Genomic DNA, 23947 nt, shown 5'->3' on the forward strand with positions numbered 1-23947 from the left:
CTGTGGGTGTTTTGAAGCCGTTTGACAAAGTGTTTTGCGAGTGTGTATGTGTGTGTGTGTGTTTTCGCACAGCTGTGTTCATAGCGGCGGAGAAGGGGAGGAACGGATCTTCCTGTCAGCTGTTTTCTCTTTTGCATTCTCAGTATATTTCCAGTCAGTTCTCAATCAAACTCTTGAGTGTCTTCTCTCTACTCCCCCCTCGGTTTCTCGATCTCCCAATTTATTTCTGCGTCTTATCTCTAATTCGCTCTTAATTCCTGATCTCATCCTTCCCCGATTCCCTTGCTAAACCCTCCTTTATCTCCCTCATTGTATCTCCTCATCTCGGTGTCGCCCGCTCGCTCGTAAATTACATCTTCGCGTCAACACAAACAGGAAACAGCTGAGGCGCTGTGCTCTCTTGTCTTTTTTTTTTTCCTGTCAGTTTCTCAGAAGACTTAACCAAACTGCCTGAAACCGAGCCAACCTCCGCACCGAGCGCACACCGAAACGAGTCGGGCACAGCAGGCCTGATCATGTGGTTGGAGGTTAGCGGGCTGCGTCGTGTTTACAAGCAGCGAGGGCTTTAAATGAACACGTGCTTTGAGGGTAAAACGGCGTAAAATGGCTTTTTTTTTTCTCCCCCTTTCCTCTTCTGCTGCTGAGCTGTGAAATGATTTTCAAGCGATTAAGCCGAAACCCTCATCATCTCCATCAGAACAACACTGTTCAAAAATAGATCTCTGTAATGCAACAGCAGCTTAGGTGCAGAATCTGAGGACGTGAAGCTCGTGTTTTTGTAAAATGGCTGCTGTCCCGAGGCCTCTCACTGGGGAATTTTTCTCCTTGTCAGATGAAATGGCTACTGATGGCTCCTGTGATTGATTGTGCATCTGTTGCCTCTATACAGGGAGTTCAGACTACATGAAATAAGCCAGCATATGTACGCTATGTACACACTCGCACCTCTGTGTGTGTGGCCGGACCTCCTGCAGCGGGCCTCTCGATGCACCCCAAGGCTAGGCTATATTTAGACGGCTGGTTTTCTCTCTCTTTCTCTCCCTCGGCGTGGTCGAGAGCATTGCTCGCTGGTTGGGAGAGGCCGACCGCAGGAATATGTTGCCTCCATGTCTGACCGCCGACTTTCAGATAACCACATATGGGAGACTACAAAACGGATGAAGACATCAGCGGTGGTTAGCATGTTAGCTTATCATTAGGACGCAGAGCTTGTTGGTATCACTGCTGCCGGCTACAAACACAATGTGGGACAGACTGTGACAACGTACACACCGTTTCAGTTTGTTTGAAAGGGTTGTAAAGGAGGAAGAGCTGCTGGAAAGTTGTCTTTTAAAGGTGCAACATGTATGTAAATTCTCAGTGTTGCAGAGGTATCTACTAAAGTTAGCATGCTAACCAGCTAGCAACAGCCCATCCCTGTCCTACATTCCTGTGCTAGTGGTATAAACAGCGAGACTCACCTACCAGTCCAGATGCAGGGCTAACGAAGCTAACTGCAGCTAATGTTAGCTGTTACCCTTGATATGCTGTCCCGTTTGTTTCAGCAGCTTTAATGGTATTCTCAATTTTCATCTACACACAAACATTAGAGCGTCTTGGATAATTAAAATAAAAAATGCAATGATGCCAGAGCATCATTGCTTAACTTTGTTGTTTAGCATCTTTCAGCTAATTGTTTCGGTTTTATTTGTGAAAAATGTTCCTGTAAAATCCAGTTTATGCTGCACAGCTAACAGCCAATGTCACTTGCTAGCTAGCATTTAGCTGCTAATGTGACCAATATTTTTCTGAGATGTAGGTCTACACCAGAGCAGAGATTTGTGAGGCTAAAAACATCACTCAAACTTAATGCTAATGTTACTATATGTGTGCTTCATGAGTAAAAGGCCAACTGTTAGCTAACCTCGCTAACATAAAGTAACGACGGCCTTCCAGCAAACCACTGAAGTTCCACAAAGCCTCTTTAAAAGAATTTAAAATCCCATTAGCAAACTAGCTTAGCTTACACGCTAAGGAGTCTGCTAACTGACATTTGAAGAGCTTTATTTCTTCACTTTTTACTCAATGAAATAGTACAATGGAAAACTATGGGAGCTACTGTGACTGATTAACGCTAGCTTTTCGAGTCCGCTAAACAATAATAAACACCTGGCCTCAAGCACAACACAGATATTCTGCAGAGCCCCTTTAATAAATCTTCACTGATGCCACAGATTTAAGTTATGAGTGTAAACTCAGTTATTTCAGCTGCATTTCTTTTTCTGCATTCTTTCTGGTTTTTTTTGCTAGTTTGTGTGACAGATTGCTTTAAACGTTTACTTCCCTTGAACTTCAATGGACAAGAACACAGTCAGAAGTGCAAATCAGAGCTGCAGCAAAAGAAAAACAACTTTCTGATGCAATTTGCCTGAAAACGGCTTACCATAATTCCTGAATTCATCCAAAATTGAACAAGAATATGAAAGTGAACTTTCATCCGGTTTTGAACTTCTGCCAGTGTGCAGCAAAGTATTAAGTTGGATGAAATGCTCGTTGGGAGCCAGAGTGACTTCTCTTTTTAGTAAGTTTTTCCGTACACAGATAAAGAATTATATTCTCAAAAGCATCTGCTGACGATTGAACCGAGAGCGGCTCCAACAATTGGTCACATGGAAACAACTCTCTCAGCACTGCACCTACGTAGATCGCTGCTTTTTCCTCTCATTTATCGTCACTCAGACGGGCTAACGTACAAACACAAGAGGCGCATGATTTCCCGCTGAGCCCCCCTCACCTTACCCCAATAAGGCCTGGTGCCAGACGCTGGAATGAATTCCTCTGCAGTGGGAGTGTGAGCTGACAGGTGACACCGCCAGCCTGGAGAAGGAGGGATAAAGATAGATGGAGGGGCGAGGTGGTGGTGGTGGAGAGGGTAGGAAGGAGTGAAGGGGGTGGAGGGGTGGTGAAGAAGTGATATGAGAAGAATCTGGACAAAAAGAGAGGACATTACCAGAGAGGGAGATAAGGGGGGTGAGTAATGAGCTAATCTATTTTTGCATGAAGGAGTACAGGGTTGCTGAAGATAGACCTTGAAGAGATCAAATCACGCGCTGTTACTTTACCTCTTTCTCTCAGCTGCCATAAAAAGACATCTTTACCCACATAAGACGGTAAATCAGCTGACTGTTAGCCTACAGAAAGACGTACAGAAGCCCGGTGACAGCTGTAAATCACACATTACAAAACAGCTACTGTAGCTGGCGAGCCTCAAAAACATGCTAGTGCTAGTCACTCACAGCTGCTCTCCAAGCTTCTGTTTACTTACCTCTCGAGATTGTACATTTAATTAAATAAAAAGTTACTGAAGGGGGAACAGGAAGCGCTCTGACGTAGAATGCTACCTGGCAGTTTGCTAACTGTTAGCAAGCTTGTCGACCCGGTTGCTAACAGGACAATAAGTTGAGACAGGCGTAAATTAATTAAACCTGATAGTGAAACACACACATTGAAATCAAATGGGACTGTTAGCTAGGAAGTTGTTGAACGCTAACGTTAGCTAACGAGTTACGACATTTTTGTCTTTAAATATGGCCGAATGAGTTGGGGTAAAATGGCCGCCGTGTGAATAAAGTCTATTGCAAAGTTGGCTAACCATGACTTTAGCCTCTGGAGCAGCGTTAGCCTATGAAATTCTACTAAACACAGGGCTAAAAGGTGCTATTGTGAGACGGGGGTAAGGAGTAGTAACACATATTGTTAGCATTAGCTGTGTTTTTTATTAATGGATATTTAACCCAGGGCAAGCAGAAATGCAGTGTGAATGTTATAGTTTTGGTTTAAGGCTAACCTTGGGTTAACAATGAGTGTGAAAACGGGCTGAATTATTAATTAATTAAACTCTTAGCCTAGCGCTTAGCCTATCCCTAACCCTGTCGAGACAAGGTCACCAAAGTTGAACCCTAAACATCAGTCTATCATATAGATTTCACACGCCAGAAGTAGCTTATTTATTCACGCTGGCATAGTGTATAGGCAGAACATATGCAGAAAACACCATTTACAGATGCCAGATAAGTGTGTCCCAGCTTTGATTGGATTACAGGAAGAAACAAAAGTCACTATCTGACACCAGCACAAAAGCTTTCCTCTGTTTAGCTGTCACACTATCCTAACCTCTTCCCGTAACACCCCTCCCTCCCTCTGTCAGTCCACCCAAGCTTTAGTAACATTGCCGGCCCGAGCTGGAAGTCTTTGTCCTCACTGTCTCCTGTTTTTCGTTTCATTGTCCCCGTATGGATGCTGGTGGGAAGGGCGTGTGCGGCAGGGGCAAAGCAGATGTCAGCGCTGAGGATGAATAGTGCCCCGAGGGGGGAACGGGGAGCGATAGCTGGTACAGCCTATATACCCTGGAGACCCACGCAAGGCAGGGCAGGGATCTGTTTCAAAGAGGAATCAACTTGTCCTTGGCTTCTGAATGACGCACTCGCTCTCCAAAGGGCGCACAAGGATACGAATCCAGTGGAAAAACACAGCTGTGGTTCTCCAGATCATAAAATATTTGCCCACGGACACACGTTTGATAAGTCCGTTCCAGTTTGTCCTCACTCACTCACAGGGAAAGCGTTCAGCTGTTGGATTTTTTTTTGTTTTAGTAAAGCAGCTAAATCAAACTTTCTTTGTCCCGGGGGACGCCTGGCAACGCTCTTCACCTCTTCACCTGACTTTTGCGAAGTAGTTACACCCCTAAAAATACACACAAAGCCCTCAGTGTGAGGCGCGTTACATTCGCAAAAAAAAGAGGGCTGTGTGACTTATGCAGCTGCGGCGTAGCTTTTGTCCTTTAAGCAGGGGAGCATAAACACACACACGCTCTGCAGGAGGTCTAGCCTGTCATCTTGCTGGCAGTGAAGCGGGTCCCAGATGTCTGCCTGCCTCCCCCCCGTTAGCAGACACACCAGCTCGCACTGTCACTCACCACGGCTTTGTTCTCAGACAGCAACATATCGCTCGTACACGATATTCAGACTCGGTGTACATTATTGTTGCCGCAGACACAGAGAAGAGAGTAAGCTGACGTGTTTGTGCTTTGTCAAAACATGTGAAAATGCGACGCTTCAGTAGGAATCGAGTCAGTTGTTAACGTCAGTGAATTTAGGTCAGTGAAGTAGCTTTTCCGCCGTGTGGCGCAGCTCGACTCTTCTTGCTTTCTTTTTCCTTTGTTTATAGTACCTGCTGTGTTTTTTGTTATCACCACAGTCAAATTTCCAAACGTGTTGAGCTGATACTACAAGGCGACTTCAGATTTACACTGAAGATCGCTGATTGTTCAGAGAATAGTAACTTTATCATATTTAGCAACCGCAATTTTCGTACTCACTTGACCCACATTTTTAAAAATGGCGGCCAGCAAAACCACGCCATGTACAGACGTATCAAAAATACCATCCCATTGATATCATCTGGAGGAAATGTACATCCTAGGTTAATGAAATATCAGTCATTATCTGCTCGCTCTCATCCTGATGGAAGGTCGGGTGAAGTTTCATAGTCCGCTAAACATTTCTGGAGCTTTGGAGCAAAATGGCGTCGCAGCATTCTCCCTAACAACTGAAGTAGATGGGGACTTGTTTTTAAAACGTAAAAAACAACTGAAATAAAAAAAAAAATGGCTCCATACAGCTTGTTTGGTGCAATCCAAGTCTTTGGAGATAAAAGACATTATTTAGTAATTAGCTGCTAAGCTAAAAGCATTAGCACGTACCCTGTTTTAAGAGTAGAGAACAAACTAAATCTCCTGCATGTTGTTTCCGACCTGCTGAAAAAGGGAAAGTCTACCATTCGCAGTGGAAAGCACCGTAGATTTCAGTACCTGGTACAAAGAAGCGAGTCGAATCAGGCTGAGCCGAACCCTTCAGTGGAAAAATGACTTCGCTTTGTTTATCATTCCACAACATTCACTATTACCCAACATCGCAATTATCTTAGCATCAGACTACAATCGTTCTCTTATCTTTCGGTGGTAATCTGCCATACCTTCCAGATCTTTCCACCTAACTGAACCATCTCCACACGGTGACCCGTGTTGCTATGTGAGAGCGAGGGGAGGGCAGATTACACTGCTGTTTCATCAGTGCCGGCCTGAAACTCCAGTGCAACTCTTTGATAACCTTCTGACATACGCTGCAATAGTATCTGAATCATACGCCAATGTCTTATATCTCTTAATTTGCATACAATTAAAATGAAGCTCCATCATCAGGCCTGCATACATCCAGCCTTATTTTATGTGAAAAACCTCTCGAGCACACACTCTGCGATCCACTTCTTGTTTTTCAGCGATGCAAATGCGTGTCAAAACATCTTGCTCAAATGAGTCATTGCAAAACCCCGTCCAGGGAGGATTGCAAAATCCTGTTAAATCTGGATCGTTTGTGCTTTTGTGTTATTGTTGGATGGTTCTCTTATTCACTTCTTCCCCCCACATGATATTTTCACTCAGAAGAAACCACGCTGGGCCATATAGTCGGACACACCCTGGGAATTTTTGACCTGCTTCCACCGAGGCCGAACATGCCTGTGGCGCCGACAGACTACAATACCCACACTCCCCAGCTGCTGAGGCCTGTGTTTGGAGAGGTAAAACCCGACTTGAACGGCAGTCACCTTCCCTCTCGGTGCCCTCCGCGCCCTCGGCTCCTGCTAAACCAGCTCATCTCGTTCCCTCCTTTGTCCGCGTGTCAAAACGAGCCAAATGTTTTTCTTTTTCCGCCTGCTGCTAAGCAACCTGGGGGATTCAGAGTGCTGCAAAGGATTGCAGTCTTAATCCAAACTCTGGGTTTTGCAGAGTCAGCTGGTTCCGAGTGCAGCGGTATTGTGCATATCGGTGCCCTGGCAGAGTTAGCACTTTTTTTTTAAAGAGAGTCCTTGCTAACGGTACCATCTGTCGCATCCTGTCATTAAAAGAGGTGGAAGCGCAAGGCAGCTCTCCATTTGGTCGGAGAGCGGTATGCAGAGATTTATTCCAAATGTCTGAAAACATCATGTGCATTTGGACTGGAAGTGATTGGATTTGCCAATCGGGGGCAGTCGACAGGCCCTTTTAAGGAGAAGCAGAACCGGGCTTACGAAATGTTCCACAGTTACTCCCAAAAAATATGGAGCTACATCAACATTACCGACAGTCATCCAACACGCCAGCGAAGCAGACACAAACTGTGGCACCATTTCTTTATCGAATTATAAGAAAACAGAGTCAGCTGTGTGGAGGGTTAATGTGCTTGTGTGACCTAAAAATCCCTTTATACATAAAGTGCAGTGTACCGTCCCAAGAGGCAGGAAAGAGTGCTGACTTGATCTCCTCGCAAGGCCTTTTTGGCACAGATGGTTCTCAAAGGCTTGGAGGTCAAATTCCAGTCTGGGCCCCGGTGGAGCCACAGCAGAGTCCAGAGAGGCTTTAATGTTAAAGATACAGTGTCGGATCAACCTGCAGGTAAACCTCAAGTCAGAGGTCGAGACAGGAATTGGCTGTTTTTTCATACCTAAAGCTTTGTTTTCATGATTTAAACTAAATAAACAGACCTTAAAAGACAACACAACTTCATACTGTTATACTTTGTTTATATTTGGCGGACCCTGCCACCTTAATCTCTTCAAACAAGTGTCCTGGGGACCTTATATTCATCTAAGAATGGCTTGTTTTTTCAGTTATGGAGGAAATAAATATGAAAAAACCTCAATAATGTAAATATTATAATCCTGACTAAAATCACTGAGTAAATAATGACACAGCTCACCGTGGATATGATGCCAAGATAGGAAATCTTTTATTACAGAGAAAAAAAACTTTTCTTCCAAAATATAGAAATCTGTACAACTTCCGCACAATCAATTTACATGAACTGTACAAATTTACAGCAGTTCATCACAACATACCCAAGGAAAAGAAACTGAACACGATAAAGATGTACTGACATGAGATCACAAGATAGACAGCTTTTCTTCTTGGGTAAGCTCGGATTTTTTTGTCTATTTTTTTCTGGTTTTGTAGGTAAATAGAAAAAAAAATAAAAAGGAAAAAAAATAACAGAAAAAAGTAAAAGAAAGAAAAAACAAAGGATACGTCTACACTTACAGATCATGGAAACTAATTTTTTTTTTTACCAAAACAACTTTGGTCCTTGCCAACACTCCCATCACAAAATGGCTTCACTTACGAAAAAGCGTTATCCATGTTAAAAGATGAAATACAAAAAAGGAATACATCTAAAAACACCTCTGGATAGCAATTATTGGCACTTCCCATGTGTAATGTTATGTACTCTACCATTTGTTGTACAGTTACAATACATTCTACAATATGTAAAAACACCTCAAATGTGAAAGTGGCAATAATTCAACTAATCAATGACAACTTTTGACGACAACAACAACAACAAAACTGCTGTTCCCTTCCTGCTTCATGTCTTAACATGCACAACTTTTCCACAAGGGTATTTATTGAATGTCCGAGGCCTGAGTTTGGCAATACATTCCAGGAGAGACTCCTCGCGTCTCAAAAAAAAAATGTCACGACTTCAACTTGACATATTTAGTGCATTTTAATGTGCTATTTTACCTCTGACTACTCAAAAGCACTCTCAATTCTGTAACCTATGTGCGCACAAGCTGAATGGATGCCATTTAAATAATCGACATTACTGAGAAACCATTTTTCGGGTGGTGGTAGTTCAGTTGAGAAGGTGTCGAAAAAGGGATTTGGGTTTTAATTTTTGAAAAAAAAAAAAATTTTGGGAGCTCTAAAAACAAGGTCTGTTAAAAGTGGGTTAGATCACCAGACTAAAACAAAAAATCCTCTTAAAAAGAGGATGAAGAGGAGAAAATGGGGATGGCAGAGTGGAAATATGAGAAAATCTACCAGTGTGACCATAAAATACATCGAGAGAAGAGTGAGATGAGACGAGACGATCCGCTCGTGACCGAAATATAGACCAATCTCATGAAATCTCATGACATAAAAAGCTATAATGGAGCAGCGAGATTTTAAAAACTGGTGTCCACCGTGGAAACCAAAGCTCTGGGCTCCCGTCCCAGCGAGCTCCTCTCCATCTGGCCAACGTGGAATCACTGCTTTTCACAGATTGCTGAAGGGAGTATCAGCAGAGAGCAGGGGAGGGGGGTAAGGGGGTTGCAGTGCGTCAAAGGCTATAGCTCTATTACCCATGATCCTCTCAGGCTTAGGGGAGCTTAAACACCCATAGGTCTGGTAGATGAGCGGTGAACCAGCCTGCCGTGACAGATTTGGCCAGCGGCTAAGGCCCGAGCGACACCCGAAGCCGCCCCTGCATCTGCTACCGGCTCGCTGTTCACCGCTCAGCCGCAGCACCTGGAGTGGAGTTGGGGGTACGTCAGACAGCCATCACATCCTTTCATATGCATGTAAACAAAGTCGCCACTCAAACTCAGTAATCAGGTGCAGCGCGATCCAGTGAGATGAAAAACAGAAAACAATGGCCTCGTACCCTCAATTCTTCATCTGTGATCCATGTTTCCACATCTCTCACTAGCCCCCCTAGTGCAGCTTGAGCACGCCAAGCGCGTGTGCTGGTTTTGTTTTATTTTAAATCCATCACTGCTGAGGGAGCGTTCAGGGCTTCTGGTCAGGGTGGGGGATGTTGAATAAGTCCAGAGGTGGGGGGGCTGGAGGGATTTTAGCTGCCCTGGACAAAAAGAGTCCGGCCCTGGCCCCCCTCTCCTCTCTCACACCAGCTCCCCCCCCGTCCCTGCCTTCCTTACCCAGCTCCCCACGGTGATGGATGATGATATGTGTCACATTAAGTCTACCTGCATCCACAGGGGGTCAGCTAGCAGCATGCTGGCTTGGCTGAACAGGAGGTCTGAGCTGAGGGGTGATATGTGGCACTTGAGGCACTCTAACCCCCCCGAACCCCAGTAGAGGTGATGGGGGGGGGAGGATTTGAAGCTGCCAGGCTGGAAAAGGGGACGCCTCCAGCGAGGGTCTGGGCAGCAGGTTGAAACCAGGCAGGCTCACGTAAGCCTGATATTACGTTTAAAATCACAAATGGCTCATAATTCATGACAATGAGGTCTTCCGTAAGGCAATGCACCTCCAATGCACACATGAGGAGAAGTCTCTCCCTCCTGCAAGACCTTGGAAATAGCTAAATGAAAATAGAAGGCTGACAAGGCCTGGTGTTTGTGAATTCAAGTTAAAATTGATCTCTGAACAGTCGGCGCTCCAGACCTCCCTCCGGCCAAAGCCTCACACAGTCATCACTTAGTCCAGACCTTTCAGGCTAACTTTCTTTCCTCTATCAGCAACACAAATCACCGTCTGTGTGTCTGAGGGGGGAAAACAGCTTAGCTCTGCATCCTGCCAGAGCGAACAGTGCCATATGAACGGATGACAGAACGTTTTCCAACATACCACACCAAGAAAATACTCTCCACTTAAAAGTCAAAACAGCTCTGAAATGTTCAAATACAGTGTAAAAATAAGGGTTTTTGAAATCCAGAGTTGCACGCTCCCGATTCAATAGACATCAGTCCATCTCAACGTGGGAGCTACAGTATGAACAAAACGGCTAAAAAAAAAATGAGGAGGGCAATAAAAACGGTGTGAAAAGGTGACATTCGAATGGATGGAATGCAGGCGATTTTCTCTACGAAAAAAAAAAAAAAAAAAAAGTACACATCCCACACAATCTAACGTCAAAGTGCATTCAATGTCAATTCTAACAGGGCCACATGACCGAAAAGTGGGTTACAGAGGCCCCCCCTTTATGCTACACTTTGAATTTTGGTGATGCAGGAGATGACGAAGTGGTGGAAGGGAAAAGGGGGCAAAAAAACAAAAAAAAAAAAAAAAAAAACTTGATTGTGAATTTCAACAACATTCATTAACTGAGGGAAAGGTGAGAGGAGACGGGTCCCCGCTTCCCTCTCCCTCCCCCCCCCCCGGAAAGCTACACATACATGGGTGATGGGAGGGCGACAGTGCAACAGGACACACTGGTATCCATAGGTAACAGGTGTCACAACACATTCCACTTGCACTTACATACAGGCCGCAAGAAGGTCGAGATGAGGGTTTTCTGAAGCTCGGTGCTGATGGTAGACGAGGGAGGAGCAGAAGTTAAGACTGAAAGCTCTGTTTTTATTTTCCAGCTACAAGATAAAGAAAATTCCCTGTGGTCCAAAAAGGTGTTTTTTTATATAGAAAATAGAGATGCTGTCATTGGGCGTTTCTTTACCTTGAGCTTGGATTGCGAAATGCTCAGTCTTACACTTCGACTCCCCCGATTCAAACCCAGGAAACAAAAACACACAATAACCTCTGGATTTTGAAATTCGAGGGGTAGTTCCTGGTAAAAATTCCTTACAATTTAGGTGTTTTTGCGGTGTTGAACATGTACCCATAGTAACCACAAGTAAGAAAAGTGCAAAGTCCATGAGAGCCCCCTCAGAGATGGAGCTGATCACCATGTTGTTTACAGTCGGGAGGGGGGAGGGGGGGGTAGGCGGAGCCAGTCTCCATAGGGGTTCCTGGTTGGTTGGTTTAGCTGCCCCAACAGTTCCATTTCCACAAAGCCTCTCCTCGAAAAACGGAGTGCCCAGCTGATCCAATGACACAACAGAACAGATGATAATGGGGAGAGAGGGTAAAAAATATCAAACCTACAAGGTTTCCATCACCTGGACGATAGGCCACATCCTCTGCTTTTTTTTCTCTTTTGCTTTTTTCTTCTTTCACTATTTCATTTCATATTCTTAGCTTTAAAAAGGCTCACCCTGACCTGGCCACATGATCTGACCAGCCATGACGTGACCCTGAACAAAAAAAAAAACGTAGGCCGGGGGTGACGGTGTGCCTCTTTAACTGGACACAGTCATCATATTGTAGGCTTTGGAGGGACTGGTTCTGCCCAGCACCATCAGTTCCTCCTTGCAGCTGATGTGACTGTCCACCATGGGGCTCATCGGCCCGCTGTTTCCTGAGGGGGAGCCGGCCATGGCGGCGGCCGGTACTCCTGGGGGGCAGGGCTGCGACTCGTACAGGACGCAGATGGAGCCGTCCTCGCCAATGCGGTAGGACACCTCGAAGGGGTCCACCCACAGCGTGAGCTCGCTGGGCAGCAGCAGGTAGAGTTGCTGGATGGTCAGGCCGATGCGCTGGCCCGCCTGCCCCACCAGTGGGTCCATCTTGTGGTTGATGCGGATGCAGCGGTAACCTGAACCCTTGCAGGGTCTGTCTGGGAACCAGTGGTGCTTATATTGCTCTGCAAAGACAAAAAAAGAGAGGATGGAGGGAGAGTTTAGCTTTGGAGTGATGACCTAATAATGTGTCATGAAGACCCAGACAAGAGTGGACAAATAGAAATATATTACTAAAGAGCTGAGTAGCAGAAACACTGTACTATAGACGTCTGAACAAAGGTTGAAACATTGCGTTAGATGAGTCCACATGTCTTCATAAACATACTGTAATCTGGCCATCAAAACTGTTTATGGCAAGATGGGAACATCATAAAAAGTAATAAAAAAACAAAGGTGTTCATGAAGGTTTAATATGCGAGATCCTTGTTTATTATATTCTCTTTTAATAAAATCAATCTGAAGGCTAAGATAAATCTAATCTCAAACAAAACATTACTGCCTGGTGTTCTTAACAGCACGTGTTCCTTTTTTTGTCACGAGGCAACATAAAAAAAGGTGCACTGTGTAGTTTTGGCCAAGAAGAGAAAGATCTTCATTGGCTGTTTTTATGCCTAAACTAATTAAACAAGCTATGTTTTCATGACTGAATAAACAAACTGACCTGAAAACACAAATTCAGACTGAATGAAAATGAAAAAAATCTGCTAAAAAAACACTTTATAATCCTTTTATGCATTTCTCAATAACTGCCTGTTCCTGTGGATGTTTTACAAATGTCAAATAAGCCTGTACCTTTTTTGAAAAAAAGAAAACAAAAAACAATCACTGTATTGTACCATTAAGTCTAAAGTACAGGGTGTAGTTGTGTGCAGAGGGAATAAGAAAGGAAAGAAAAACATCACCACCTGTTACAGCCCTGATAAGCGGCCATAAACAGGCGGCCAGCGGCACCCTGGGCTTACGTGACAAAAAGAGGCCCATTGAATTGCCCAATCCCTCCCCTCGCCGTCGTCAGTGTCACAAAGTCTCCCATGACTGGCTGAACAAAAACACACCGAAAGTGTCGAAGTCCCAGCCAGCCATCTGGGACACTGGGCTCCACCTCCTCTTAAAGGGAGAGGATCCTATTTTTCTCGTCTGTGTGGAAGTTTACTAAACGCAGTGAAACTGGTGATTCAGAGTGACGCCACTCGCTGAATGCTTCAGGCATTTTCGTGGTTGAGATGATGAGAGGAAAATCGACTCCTGGCTGCCTGATTTTTTTTGGGTGTGTGAGGAAGTAAAATATGGCTCACTCTTTCCAGGAGAATTCACTTTTGGGGATATTAAAAAAAAAGCCTCTTACGTTGAAATTCAAAATCTGTTTTTGTTCTGTTCATTTACTCTGACATGGCTCGTCCATATTGAATTCCCATTCATGCTAATTTCATTGTGGCCAGTGAAAAACAGGGTAAGTGAAGTGGGCCAGCATTCAGGCTGGGGCCCGGAGGCCACCTGTATGCATTCACAGGATAATAACACCCCTTCCCTTCCCCCCCATGTCTTATCAGTAATGGAGGGGCTGGCACTCGCGAAAGAACACAAGGGGCTGGATGATCTTTCAGCCTCGGACGGAGCCACAAAGGCAGCCACCGACTAACCCTGGAGCAGCTGGGAGAGGATCAGCTCAGCAGGGCCTATTCTTAAAAACGAGGGCACACGGGAGGAAGAGGAGGGGGGAGAGGAAATGGGGAAACGGAAAAAGCAAGCAGACGAGTTTGCGCTTAGCCTTAAGAGTTTAATGAAACTGGGTTGTTGTTCACTGCAGCTGACCTTTCACACCACTGTTACATGGGTGTTTTTCCATTCGAAGCCATTTCCTGGAAGCATAAATCTGCTGCTAATAAACCTGAAAGAATCAAAACCCTGTTCAGCACAACTACAAACTGCGATTTCAATCTGATCTCCCTCCACTTCCCTTGCTCTCGGCACAAACAAGAGGAGTGGGGCTTTTCAGGAGGCAGACACAATAGTGAGTGATTGTGGCGTTTCCAGGCACAAAAGAGCTCTGGGCTGGCCTAGTTTGGTAGCAGGAAGCCCCACGGGGTACTCACTGTCGTTTCCACACATACATTAAACATTTCTTTTTTGCTTTTAAATGATATCAGAATCAATCGTATAGTTTTGTTAACGACAGCAGTTTCACAATTGAGTCTTGCACGTGGCAGATTAAACCTCTTAATTCACATTAATTCGATATAATTCATGTTTATGTTATCTAAATACAGGGTGGGTTAGGCTTTGTTTCACTGGACTTCCCCTTCATTTCCTCCCCGACTACCCTGCGCTGCCTCCTCCGCCTTTAATGTCCTCCTATAGGCTCCCACCAAAACATCCCCTCCCCCACACTCGGGCCTGTGCAGCCATTCAGCTCCAACTTTTGTCTGTTTACAAACACGACGTCGAATTGGGCTTTGGGGATCGTTAGCGCGAAGATTTTCTCTTTGAAAAAACACACCATTTAGCATGCTAACGCTGGCTAGCTGCTTTGTTTTGCTGGACATTTCGACATGTTGCTGAAACGGCCTGCAAACTAAGACACGCTTTTACATAAGTGAGCTCCTTACGTAGGGAAATGTAGGTCATCTGCTGATGTATGTGCCCGGGAGATGGAGGCAGGCAGATGTATGGCAGCTTTTAGAGGCCCAAGACTGGAATGTGTTTACAGCAGCGAGCTCCGAGCAGCACTGTGCCCGTAAAAACACTATAGGTTTAAAAAAGGTGCAGTATGTAGAAATTCAAAGTCATTACTTTAATATTAATTAGATAATAATACAACCTCAGACATGTTTTTTTTGCCATTACTGGATAAACAAGCTGCTCTCAGAGGAAATAAACGTTTTGCAGCCAGAATGGTGGCAGGGTCCGCCAAAGGTTGTTTACTCAGTCATGAAAACAAAGGGGTTGTTTATTTACTTTTTAGGGTATAAAAAATAAAAAAAAATAAGGAGGATATTTACCTTTAGATTAAAATTCCTTCACCTATACTATATAATGCATCTATGCAAATGTATTTCTATCAATCTAAACGAGTTAATGTGTTGGGTATGTGCCATTAAAAATCAATGGGAAATGTCGCAAAATGCGTTTTATCTTCTCAGCTACATGTTCAAAATACAGATAACAGCTCGTGTAAGAAGATCATTAATTCACAATTTCATGTTTTTTCTTTCATTGAGGCACACTTGCATACAAAAAATAAGAAAAACACGGTTGGATTTGTGGCGCAAGTGCTGAAGGTTGCCCTAAAAAATTGCACATCTCTTCATTATCAAGCCGCATTACGTAATTGAGCTCACTGGGGGCTGTTTTGCTCACTTCTCCGAGAGCTTCATCGACCGAGGGCGCACTTCCTTGTTCGAGCCAAGCGTCTCTCTTCCACCCCCTCCCCCTCTTCCTCGTCTCCTACCAAACAAAGTAGCTCGCCTAGCCGTCGAAATCAGCTTTTTTTGTCGAAAAAACACCCATTTCTATCACTTTAATCGACCGTGAATCGCCTTTTTTTAAGCGCTCGTCGTGTTTAGACGTTGACGTTTTTTCCTCCCCCCCTCCTCTTCCCCTCGCTGACGTGCGCGAACAGCGGTGCGCGTCGGTATCGCTGATAGTGATAGTTGGGGGAGAACAAAGAAAGGCTTCTTCTGACCCGTTCTCAGGCCCATTAAAAGCCGAATTTCGGCATTTTACGCTAAAATAAAACCCAAACTCAAATCGTGAACGTGTTGTTTGTGGTGCGAGCGGTGTGAAAAGAGGGTTTGGTGGTTTTCTTACCTGCCAAAATGTCCTGTAAGCTTTGGCTGAATGTTTGGACCTGTCGATCGTTTACGTGTCCTTTTACCCTCAGAAATCTCGACAGAAATCCGACGGCGGCGGTGATCTCTGGTTTCATCGTTCCCCGGGCACAAAGGGTATGCATTGAGAAAAGGCAACGGCGACGATCCGCGCTCGTTTCTTGCTTTTTTTTTTCTTTTCTTCTTCTTGTCTTTACGTGTTTGCCGTCCGACCGTTCGTCTCCACTTCTGGTCGATCCGTATCTGTTGGCGCTTGTGTTGGTGTTTCTCTTGGCATTTATTTAGTCGAGGTAGAGGGAAGTTGTTGTTTTTGTCAGAGTCCGTGTGCCAGGACGGTTCAGTGCTGGGAAACAGACGCCTGTTATTGGTAAATACAGGGGGTTGGAGGGGGGGTCCTTTGGTGCCACGTTGACCAACCCGCCCTGTTCACTTTCCTCCTCCAGAGTGAGGCTCTCGGAGCGTCGGAGCGGGCTTTTATAGCGCCCCCTCCCCCATCCCCCACAGCCTCGAGACGAGCTGCTACAGCAACAACGGGCTGACCAATCAGGAGCCGGCGTCCGTCTGACGAGCCACATATAGGAGGAGTGCGGCGTTCACGTCACCGCTCTGAAAATAAACAGAGGTACACAGCATGAAACCGCGCTGCCTTCACTGGCCGTCGGAAATACGGGGGGCAGGGAGAAAAAGGACTGGAAACAAAGCCAAACGTCAACAAAGAAAAAAAAGCTCACTCGATCGAGGTCGAAGAAGTTGGAGCAGCAACTAGTTGTAGAAATACGACCAAAACTGTGCAACTTTAGTCTATTAAATGAGGAGAAAACGCAGTACTACAGGCTTATGAAGTCACATTTAGTTTAATTATCCAAAAAATCCAGTCGCTCAGTGGCTTGGGAACAACTGGCAGTGTTTCCAGGGTGCAAACTAATCACACAGAAGCAGCGTTCACATCTCAGAGATGTAATAAATCCACATTTTGACTGTCCTTAGAGGGGCACTATGGAGTTTTGTAGTAGAAATGCAATCTCTATTAATGAGGTAATATTATGAAGTCAGACGTGTATTTTTTCCATAACTGAATAAACAAACTGCTCTCAGAGGACAAAAGGTCCCCAGAACACAGTTTGAAGCTAGAAGGGTGGCAGGGTCCGCCATATATTTTTGATTTATTTTTATATTATAACATCTACTTACTAGCTGTAATAAAGTGTCAGAATAAACCAGATTTACCCCAACGCTGGTCCTCATGAATCCAGATAAGGTCTTTGTTATGTTCTCTGCAGCTTTAAACCGATCCTGAAATGTGCATCGGTACAATTTTTACATAATCTTTGCCTATCTAGTATTCATTTTCCTGTTTTTAAATTTGAAGTTGACATATTTTTATGAAATAGGAATGCACAATATGGATTTTCTTTCCCCCAGCTGAATCCAATGACTGCTAATGACCTGCTTCTCAAGGCCGATACGGATAAGATAACCAATAATGTCACATTTTTGCATCTTAAAAAGAATTTTCTTTAACTGGCTTGCCTAAAATCTGCAATAACATACAAATAAAAGTGAAGAATTAGTAATTAATCATCTAAATAGCGCTCTAGGACAGGTTTTGAATTTTAAAGATCTATCTTGATTGTTAAACTCGGTTTCTTTACATATTAAACAATACTTCTAGGTTGCAGTAACCTTTCAACAGGTCGTCCTGGCGCCCTGATGATTCACCACGCTGATCCTTTTGTTTCATGTCATCCCCCGTCCCTCTCACACCATCTTATCCCAGCTCTACTGTCTCCTGCTGGATCTCCATAATAAAGGCCCCAAAACACATAAAAATAGAAAGCACATCACACAGTCTAGCTAATGTGATGCTTTAGTAGTCTGAGTTATCCCCCTTCAGGGGCAGTGGGGGTACAAAATCAAAGTAGACTTCAATAATTCAAAAGCTACACGTTTGTGTTGCTGCCTCCAAAACATCAGCCAGTCATGAGCTGAGGAAGGCAGCCAGGTTTTCAGCCTTGTGACGATGCAAACAAACACGTTAAATAAAGGCCTGAATGTAATTTTTTGTTTAAAGCAGTGCACATTTTCTGCAAGATCTCACTTGGAGCTAAAACGTCTGTTTGTAAACAACATTTGTTCCCCACACGTTGCTCCATTGTTTACGGTACGGTGCGTTCAAAGTCGGGACTTTATTGCTGCTTATGTTCAGGTTAGGTGAGGCCAGAGAGCAGGTGTGTGTATGTGTGCAAAGACAGGCTGTTTACACTGCCTTCACTCAGTGTGTCACCTCAGCGCCTGCTTCTCTCTTTTCTTTTCTCGGCGTTCGTGTGATCTGTGATTGTTTTCCTCACGTATAAAACAGGAAGGACTCTCGAGCCTCTCCGTCGACTGAAAGAGCCCCCTCTGGTGCGACCCTGTTTAACACCAGGGAGGCGACGCGGTGAACAGGAAGCAGTGAAATCTGCTGTCTTTTCAGAGGCCCCGGGTCCCTACGTGCTCATTAAAATCAGTGGAAAAGTACAGGCTGCTGTTTGCTTTGTTTGTTGGAGACACAGCCGAGGATGACCCGCTGAGTGCTCCGATCGCGATGCAATCAGACGGACCTGGACCACACTGATTGGCTTAACCGCTGACCTGAAGGTGTAAAGAAACACATGCAAAACACAGAGAATAATTAGTGATCGGTGGTTTAATCACACGGCCATCTTGATACCGACCACCCCAGCTGTCTTGAGAGTACTTTGAGTATAAATGTCTGACAGACTCGCTTCCCTCTCTTGTCAAATATAGGTCTCCTCTTTAACACAGGCATGTCCATACAAGTCCTCACATGTGTACACCCCCAACCTCTCCACGCATTCACAGTTTCGCCCACAGTTACACACCACCGTGCTATTTCATGAAACAGTGGTGAGTTTCGGTGTGTCACACAAGCGCCCGGTCATTTCTATTTCTTCGCGTGCAAGCTAACACACACGCACACACACACACGCACCACCATGCGTAACATTTGCTCACGCTGCGGTTTAGCACAGCTGATAATTTCATTTCCCACAAATCACATCTGTTTAACTTCATCTAGAGATCTTCACATCTACGCAGGCTGCGACTTTTCACATAGCTCCGACGAGCAAAATATCCTCAGGGAAGGTATCGCTGGCCCGGTACGCCGTAATGCTCAGCTGCCGTACGAGAGCGGAGCGTCAGGTCGTGTTTATATTTTAGTTTTTTCTACTGTTTGTCTCCTTTCTTTTATTTTGCGTCTCTCTCGTGCTGTGAGGCACTGGATCAACTGTGTAGTGTTTAAAGTGCTGTATAAATAAAGTTGGGAACAACATATGAAGTATGAAGATTGAAGAGTTTAACATTTTCCCAGAGGCTCGGGAAGTTGCTGGATTTTTTAATTTTTCTGGTAGTTGCGTTTGAGAAATAACAGGCCCATCTCATTCCCAGCTCGCCAGACATTTCGTCACGCCCCTCGGCAACTCATACAGACGCCTGAGATATTCTTCAGCGTCTGTTTGAGACCCAGCAGACTTTTAATTACTAATTTCAGGCAATATTAGATGCTCATAGCAGGTGAGGGAGTGTAGAGAGTGCTGAAGTCCACATACTTATTCACCAACTACTTCTATAATTAACGATTTGTGTATATTTGACTCCAACCCAAAGACAAAAAGTCACTAAAAGTCTGTTTATTTCAGTGTTAAAGCCACTAAATCGGCCATCAATGTGAAAGATTGCACCAAAGTTGGACTTTCCTTTAAGAGATGAGTTATTTTAAAGATCCATTATGTTGTTTATTATATTGTTTTTAGACACAAACCAAAATATAAAAAAGAAACAGCTCCACGATGGAAAAAAAAGCCATAAAAACTTTCTCAATCTTGACATTTTTTGCCAAAGTTTGGCTTCTAGTAACGGCACAATAATCTTGATCATTATCCGCACCCGCAAATCTGTGAAGCTCATTAGTAGCTCGCTTGTATTGTTTATAGAAGAAATAGCTGTTTTAGCGAGGCACCCGAGAGCCAATCAGAGCCTCAGATGGCAAATTAAAGAGCCGGGAGCGCGTTCGTCGGGCTCACCAACGAGAGAGTATTTACGGCCGCTGGAAAAACCTTTTGTCTTGTTGTGTTTGGGGGTAAAACTAAATACTTGGGACAGGGAGGGACTGCGGGTGAGTTTATGACGCTGCAGAGGTGGTTTGAGAAGCTTCTGTGCACGTTTCAAACCGACAGCTGCTCGCTTATAACTTGTATTTTGAGTGTAATATCGCCTTTACTGCGATATGTTCAGGTGACACCGTGTGTGGCTGTAATTTACATACACCACACAGTCGTAGCTGCTGAAGGAAGTCAGCCTCTGTCCCCCGTTTCCCCGGCAGGATCGTCCTCCTGGGAGTACAGCAGCAGCAGCAGCAGCAGCAGCAGTGGAGCGAGCAGGAGATTTGCAAGCGAGCACGACAGCGCACATCTGTACCGCACACACAACTGTGGACAGGCAAATGCCTCATTACTGACAGCGTGTGGGGGGTGTGTGTGGTTATGATTTGGCTGCAGCGGAGATAAAAGTCAAATAGGATAAAAGAGAAAGAGAAAGAAAGTACTCGCAGCAACAGAGCGAGCTTGTGACGAGTAATTAGACTTGGAAAGCCCCCGAACCTCCCTGCTACTACTTGATGTATATTCAAAGTACAAGAACTCCTGTGCACCTGAAACAGACCCACACAGAGAGCAGAAAATGTCCCGTACTGCTGGTTGTTTTCGATGTAGCACCGGGTAAAATGCGGCCCCGGTTGTTGCCAGACAAGGGTGGGGTATCCTGTCGTTACGTCGGGCCCTCACTTAGGCTAATGAATGGAGGCTTTTATCTCGAAACCGCACGTGAACTGCAGGAAAGAATGTCAGGTCGGGCTCTGAAGAGAGAGACTCTGGCTGCTCGCTAGCGTGGGCAGAGTTTTTTTCCAAACACGTCCTTATTTTCACGGCGGTGAACACACACGCTATACGTACATATTTGGACGCCGGCCTACATGAGGGTACAAAGACAGACACACACACACACGCACTCCAGCAAAGACACCAAACATCTGCGGGTCATACAAAAGCTAAACCAACAGAGGCTGTGTTCTTCCAGACACGAGACAAAACAACGCCCCTGAGGTTCCCAGCACACACATAAACACACACACACAGATCTGAGTAACGTTCCCAAACATTCACAGATAATTATCTGTCTCTTTGGCCGGGAGCCGGCTTATCGTACGAGCGCAGGTTCATTGTCACTGAAGCGTGTCCCTTTTGTACAGTAAAATAATTGGGATTTCTCAATAACAGACCCACTGGGACATGTTTGTATCCACTGTAGTAAAACCTGAGACCTGATTGTACCTCGACTATCAGTTATACTGGGCTAAAGGAGGAAACTAAGAGCATTTCAGGTGTTATGGGGCATTTTTACAGATTAAACTACCCAATGTTATAGTTATACAGTAGTTAAAATTAGCTCCACCTGACCAGGTACAACAATAAGCTGCTTTAAGGTTGTGCATCATTACTTTTGATTGGATACTTGAAGAAACATGCCAGACAAATGAAACTTGTCTGGTTTTATGATGGCTAATGCTAGTTAAAGTTAGCCAACCTTTGGTATATTGTAGTGTACATAGCAGTACTGAATCAGGACCTTGTGGTAGCTAATGATAGCTAATTTTAGAAAATTAGATGTTGTAGTATAGGCCAATCACTAAATCAAGACCTTATGGTGGCTAATGTTAGCCCACTTTAGTTAGATGTTGTAGTTTAATTATGCTACTAGTTCAGAACTTTATGGTGGCTAATGTTAGTTAGCAAACTTTATGTAGATGTTGTATAATTAGCCTCCTAAATCAGGACCGTATGGTGGCTAATGTTTGCTAAATTTAGCAAACTTTAGGTCGATGTTGTTGTATAATTAGGCTACTAAATTAGGACTTTATGGTGTCTAATATTAGCCAGCTTTAGGTAGATGTTTTAGTGTAATTAGGCTACTAAATTCAGGACTTAAGGTGGCTAATGTTCGCTAATATTCGCAAAATTGGTCAATGTTGTACCATTTCTGCCTCTGGACCTTATGTGGTAGCTAACATTATTCAACTTTAGGGTAGATGTTATACTTAGGCTACTAAATCCGGACTTTATGGTGGCTAATGTTAGCTTATGTTAGCAAACTTTATGGTAGATGTAGTATAATTACTCTACTAAATCAGTACTTTATAATGGTATGTAATGTTAGCTAATATTTACAAACCTGGTCAATGTTGTCGTAGCCTATCAATACTGAATCAGGACTTTATGGTGGCTAATGTTAGCTAACATTAGCTAACTTTAGTTATGTTGCTGTGTAACTGACACTATTGGGTCAAGGGATTATGGCCTCATTTGGTATGACCAGTGGTTTATGGTGGCTAATTTTAGCTAACATTAGCAAACTGCCTCTTCTCCACTTGCGCTACTGTTAAAACAATGTTTAAGCATTTAGCATTATTGTGTAACTGTCATATGACCACAGCGGCTGCTGTTACACAAGAGTGAACAAGTCACACTTTAACTTCATTCCCCATCACAATACTCGGCAGTGTTTTAAATGCAGGACTGAAGCAGGATGAGGTTTTCTATTGCTACCTTCACTGAAAGTAAGCAATGCAAACACTTTCTTCCACAGAGCTGCACAAAAGACCATCTCTAAGTGATAGATAAGCTCAATAGCAAACATTATTACTGTATGTTGTCACTGGAGCAGCCTAATCTTGTTTGTTTACGGGGGGGTGGGAGCAGCTGTCTGATGACGTGCTTCCTAACAAAGTCGACATAAAAAGAAAAAACACTCAGAACAAGTTGTGGATTGTCAATCCGAGGCTGTCAAAAACGCCTGAAGCCTAAATGGAAACGTGACGAGTGATGTCACCATGAGTGTAAGGGTGTGGCTCAGACGCGGTAATCACCTTTTCAGAAAAACAAAGTCGGGAGAAAGACTCGACGCCCGGCCCACTTTGATCCTCGGTCACCGGGAAGAGACTCATCAGAGGAAACCACAAACTTTCCATGATGCGCTCCCTCTCGCTCTCTCTCTGTGCTGATGTTAAATCAGGCAGGAAGCTTCCCCCGGCCTCCCCTCACCGCTGGACTCTCGCTCTCTGCGCTGTGGCTTGGCCTTGACTCGTTCACAAAAAAAAATGGAGCGACGTGCACGCCGAGCGCCTCAGGAAACCGTCTTTTTTTTTTTTCTACAATTGCTTCCCTGCAATATAGTTTTTTTCTCCTACTTCTACTCCATTCTGTGTTTACTTAATTCATTTTCCGGCTTAAAACCAGATGGGATCCTCCCGAGCAAAGCTGCCCTGAGAAATAAGCACTGTATGGCTGTTTTCCTGCAGCCACAGTATCCATTATTCTTCTAGCTCTCCAGAAACATCTTGAGTTATTCATGTTTCTGTGCTTGGCAGGACAAAATACGCAGCGCGAACCAGCTTTAAGTCGGGAGGATTAAACCCGTCCGCTGCCGTACATATTGATGTGCAAATTATTCAGTTCCCCCTTTTTTTCCACTCGCACATGAAGCTCTCCACGGCCAGGTGACTCAGCTCCTCAGTAATCAGAGAGGGGCTCGTACATCGCTTGTCTCTCCATGAGTTTTAACAATATAAACCCCACATAGCGTGTGCTGATGCCTCTGTGTGTGTATTTATAGCGGTGACATTTGAGATAGCGAGGGGCCTGCCAAGACCAGTCAAGTCCATTTTTGAAAGGTGATTCCCGAACGTTCCCTTCAACACCTTCGTGTTTTTGTGAATTACAGGTGAACTGAGCAGCTTAACTGATAAATTAGTGAATTTCAAACTCTCAACCTTCAAATATGAGCCACAAAGTGTATGTGAACGCGTCACGGAGGGAAGGTTTTCACACGTGCTGTAATGAGGATCCTACCAG

At 44.5% G+C, this 23947-nt stretch overlaps 1 protein-coding gene across 1 annotated transcript; it reads right to left on the minus strand.

The window, feature by feature from the left end:
- Window positions 1–7778: 7778 nt before the first annotated feature.
- On the minus strand, window positions 7779–16438 carry btg1 (B-cell translocation gene 1, anti-proliferative). The gene is made up of 2 exons (XM_084346363.1): window positions 15961–16438; window positions 7779–12275 (listed from the first exon to the last, which is right to left on the minus strand). The coding sequence occupies exons 1-2, from the start codon at window positions 16103–16105 to the stop codon at window positions 11872–11874; spliced, it is 549 nt and encodes a 182-aa protein (XP_084202489.1). The 5' UTR covers window positions 16106–16438; the 3' UTR covers window positions 7779–11871.
- Between the last annotated feature and the right edge of the window lie 7509 nt (window positions 16439–23947).

This window comes from Pagrus pagrus (genome assembly GCF_965226575.1).
Source record: "Pagrus pagrus genome assembly, chromosome: 23".
In the NCBI taxonomy this organism is placed as follows: Eukaryota; Metazoa; Chordata; class Actinopteri; order Spariformes; family Sparidae; genus Pagrus; species Pagrus pagrus.

Bases quoted from the DNA above. Each gene is read 5' to 3' on its own strand.
- btg1 (XM_084346363.1), bottom strand. From the start codon at position 16,105: ATGCATACCCTTTGTGCCCGGGGAACGATGAAACCAGAGATCACCGCC. The intron at 12,276-15,960 runs GTAAGAAAACCA...TTGTCTTTGCAG, and splicing joins CTTACAGGACATTTTGGCAG to AGCAATATAAGCACCACTGG.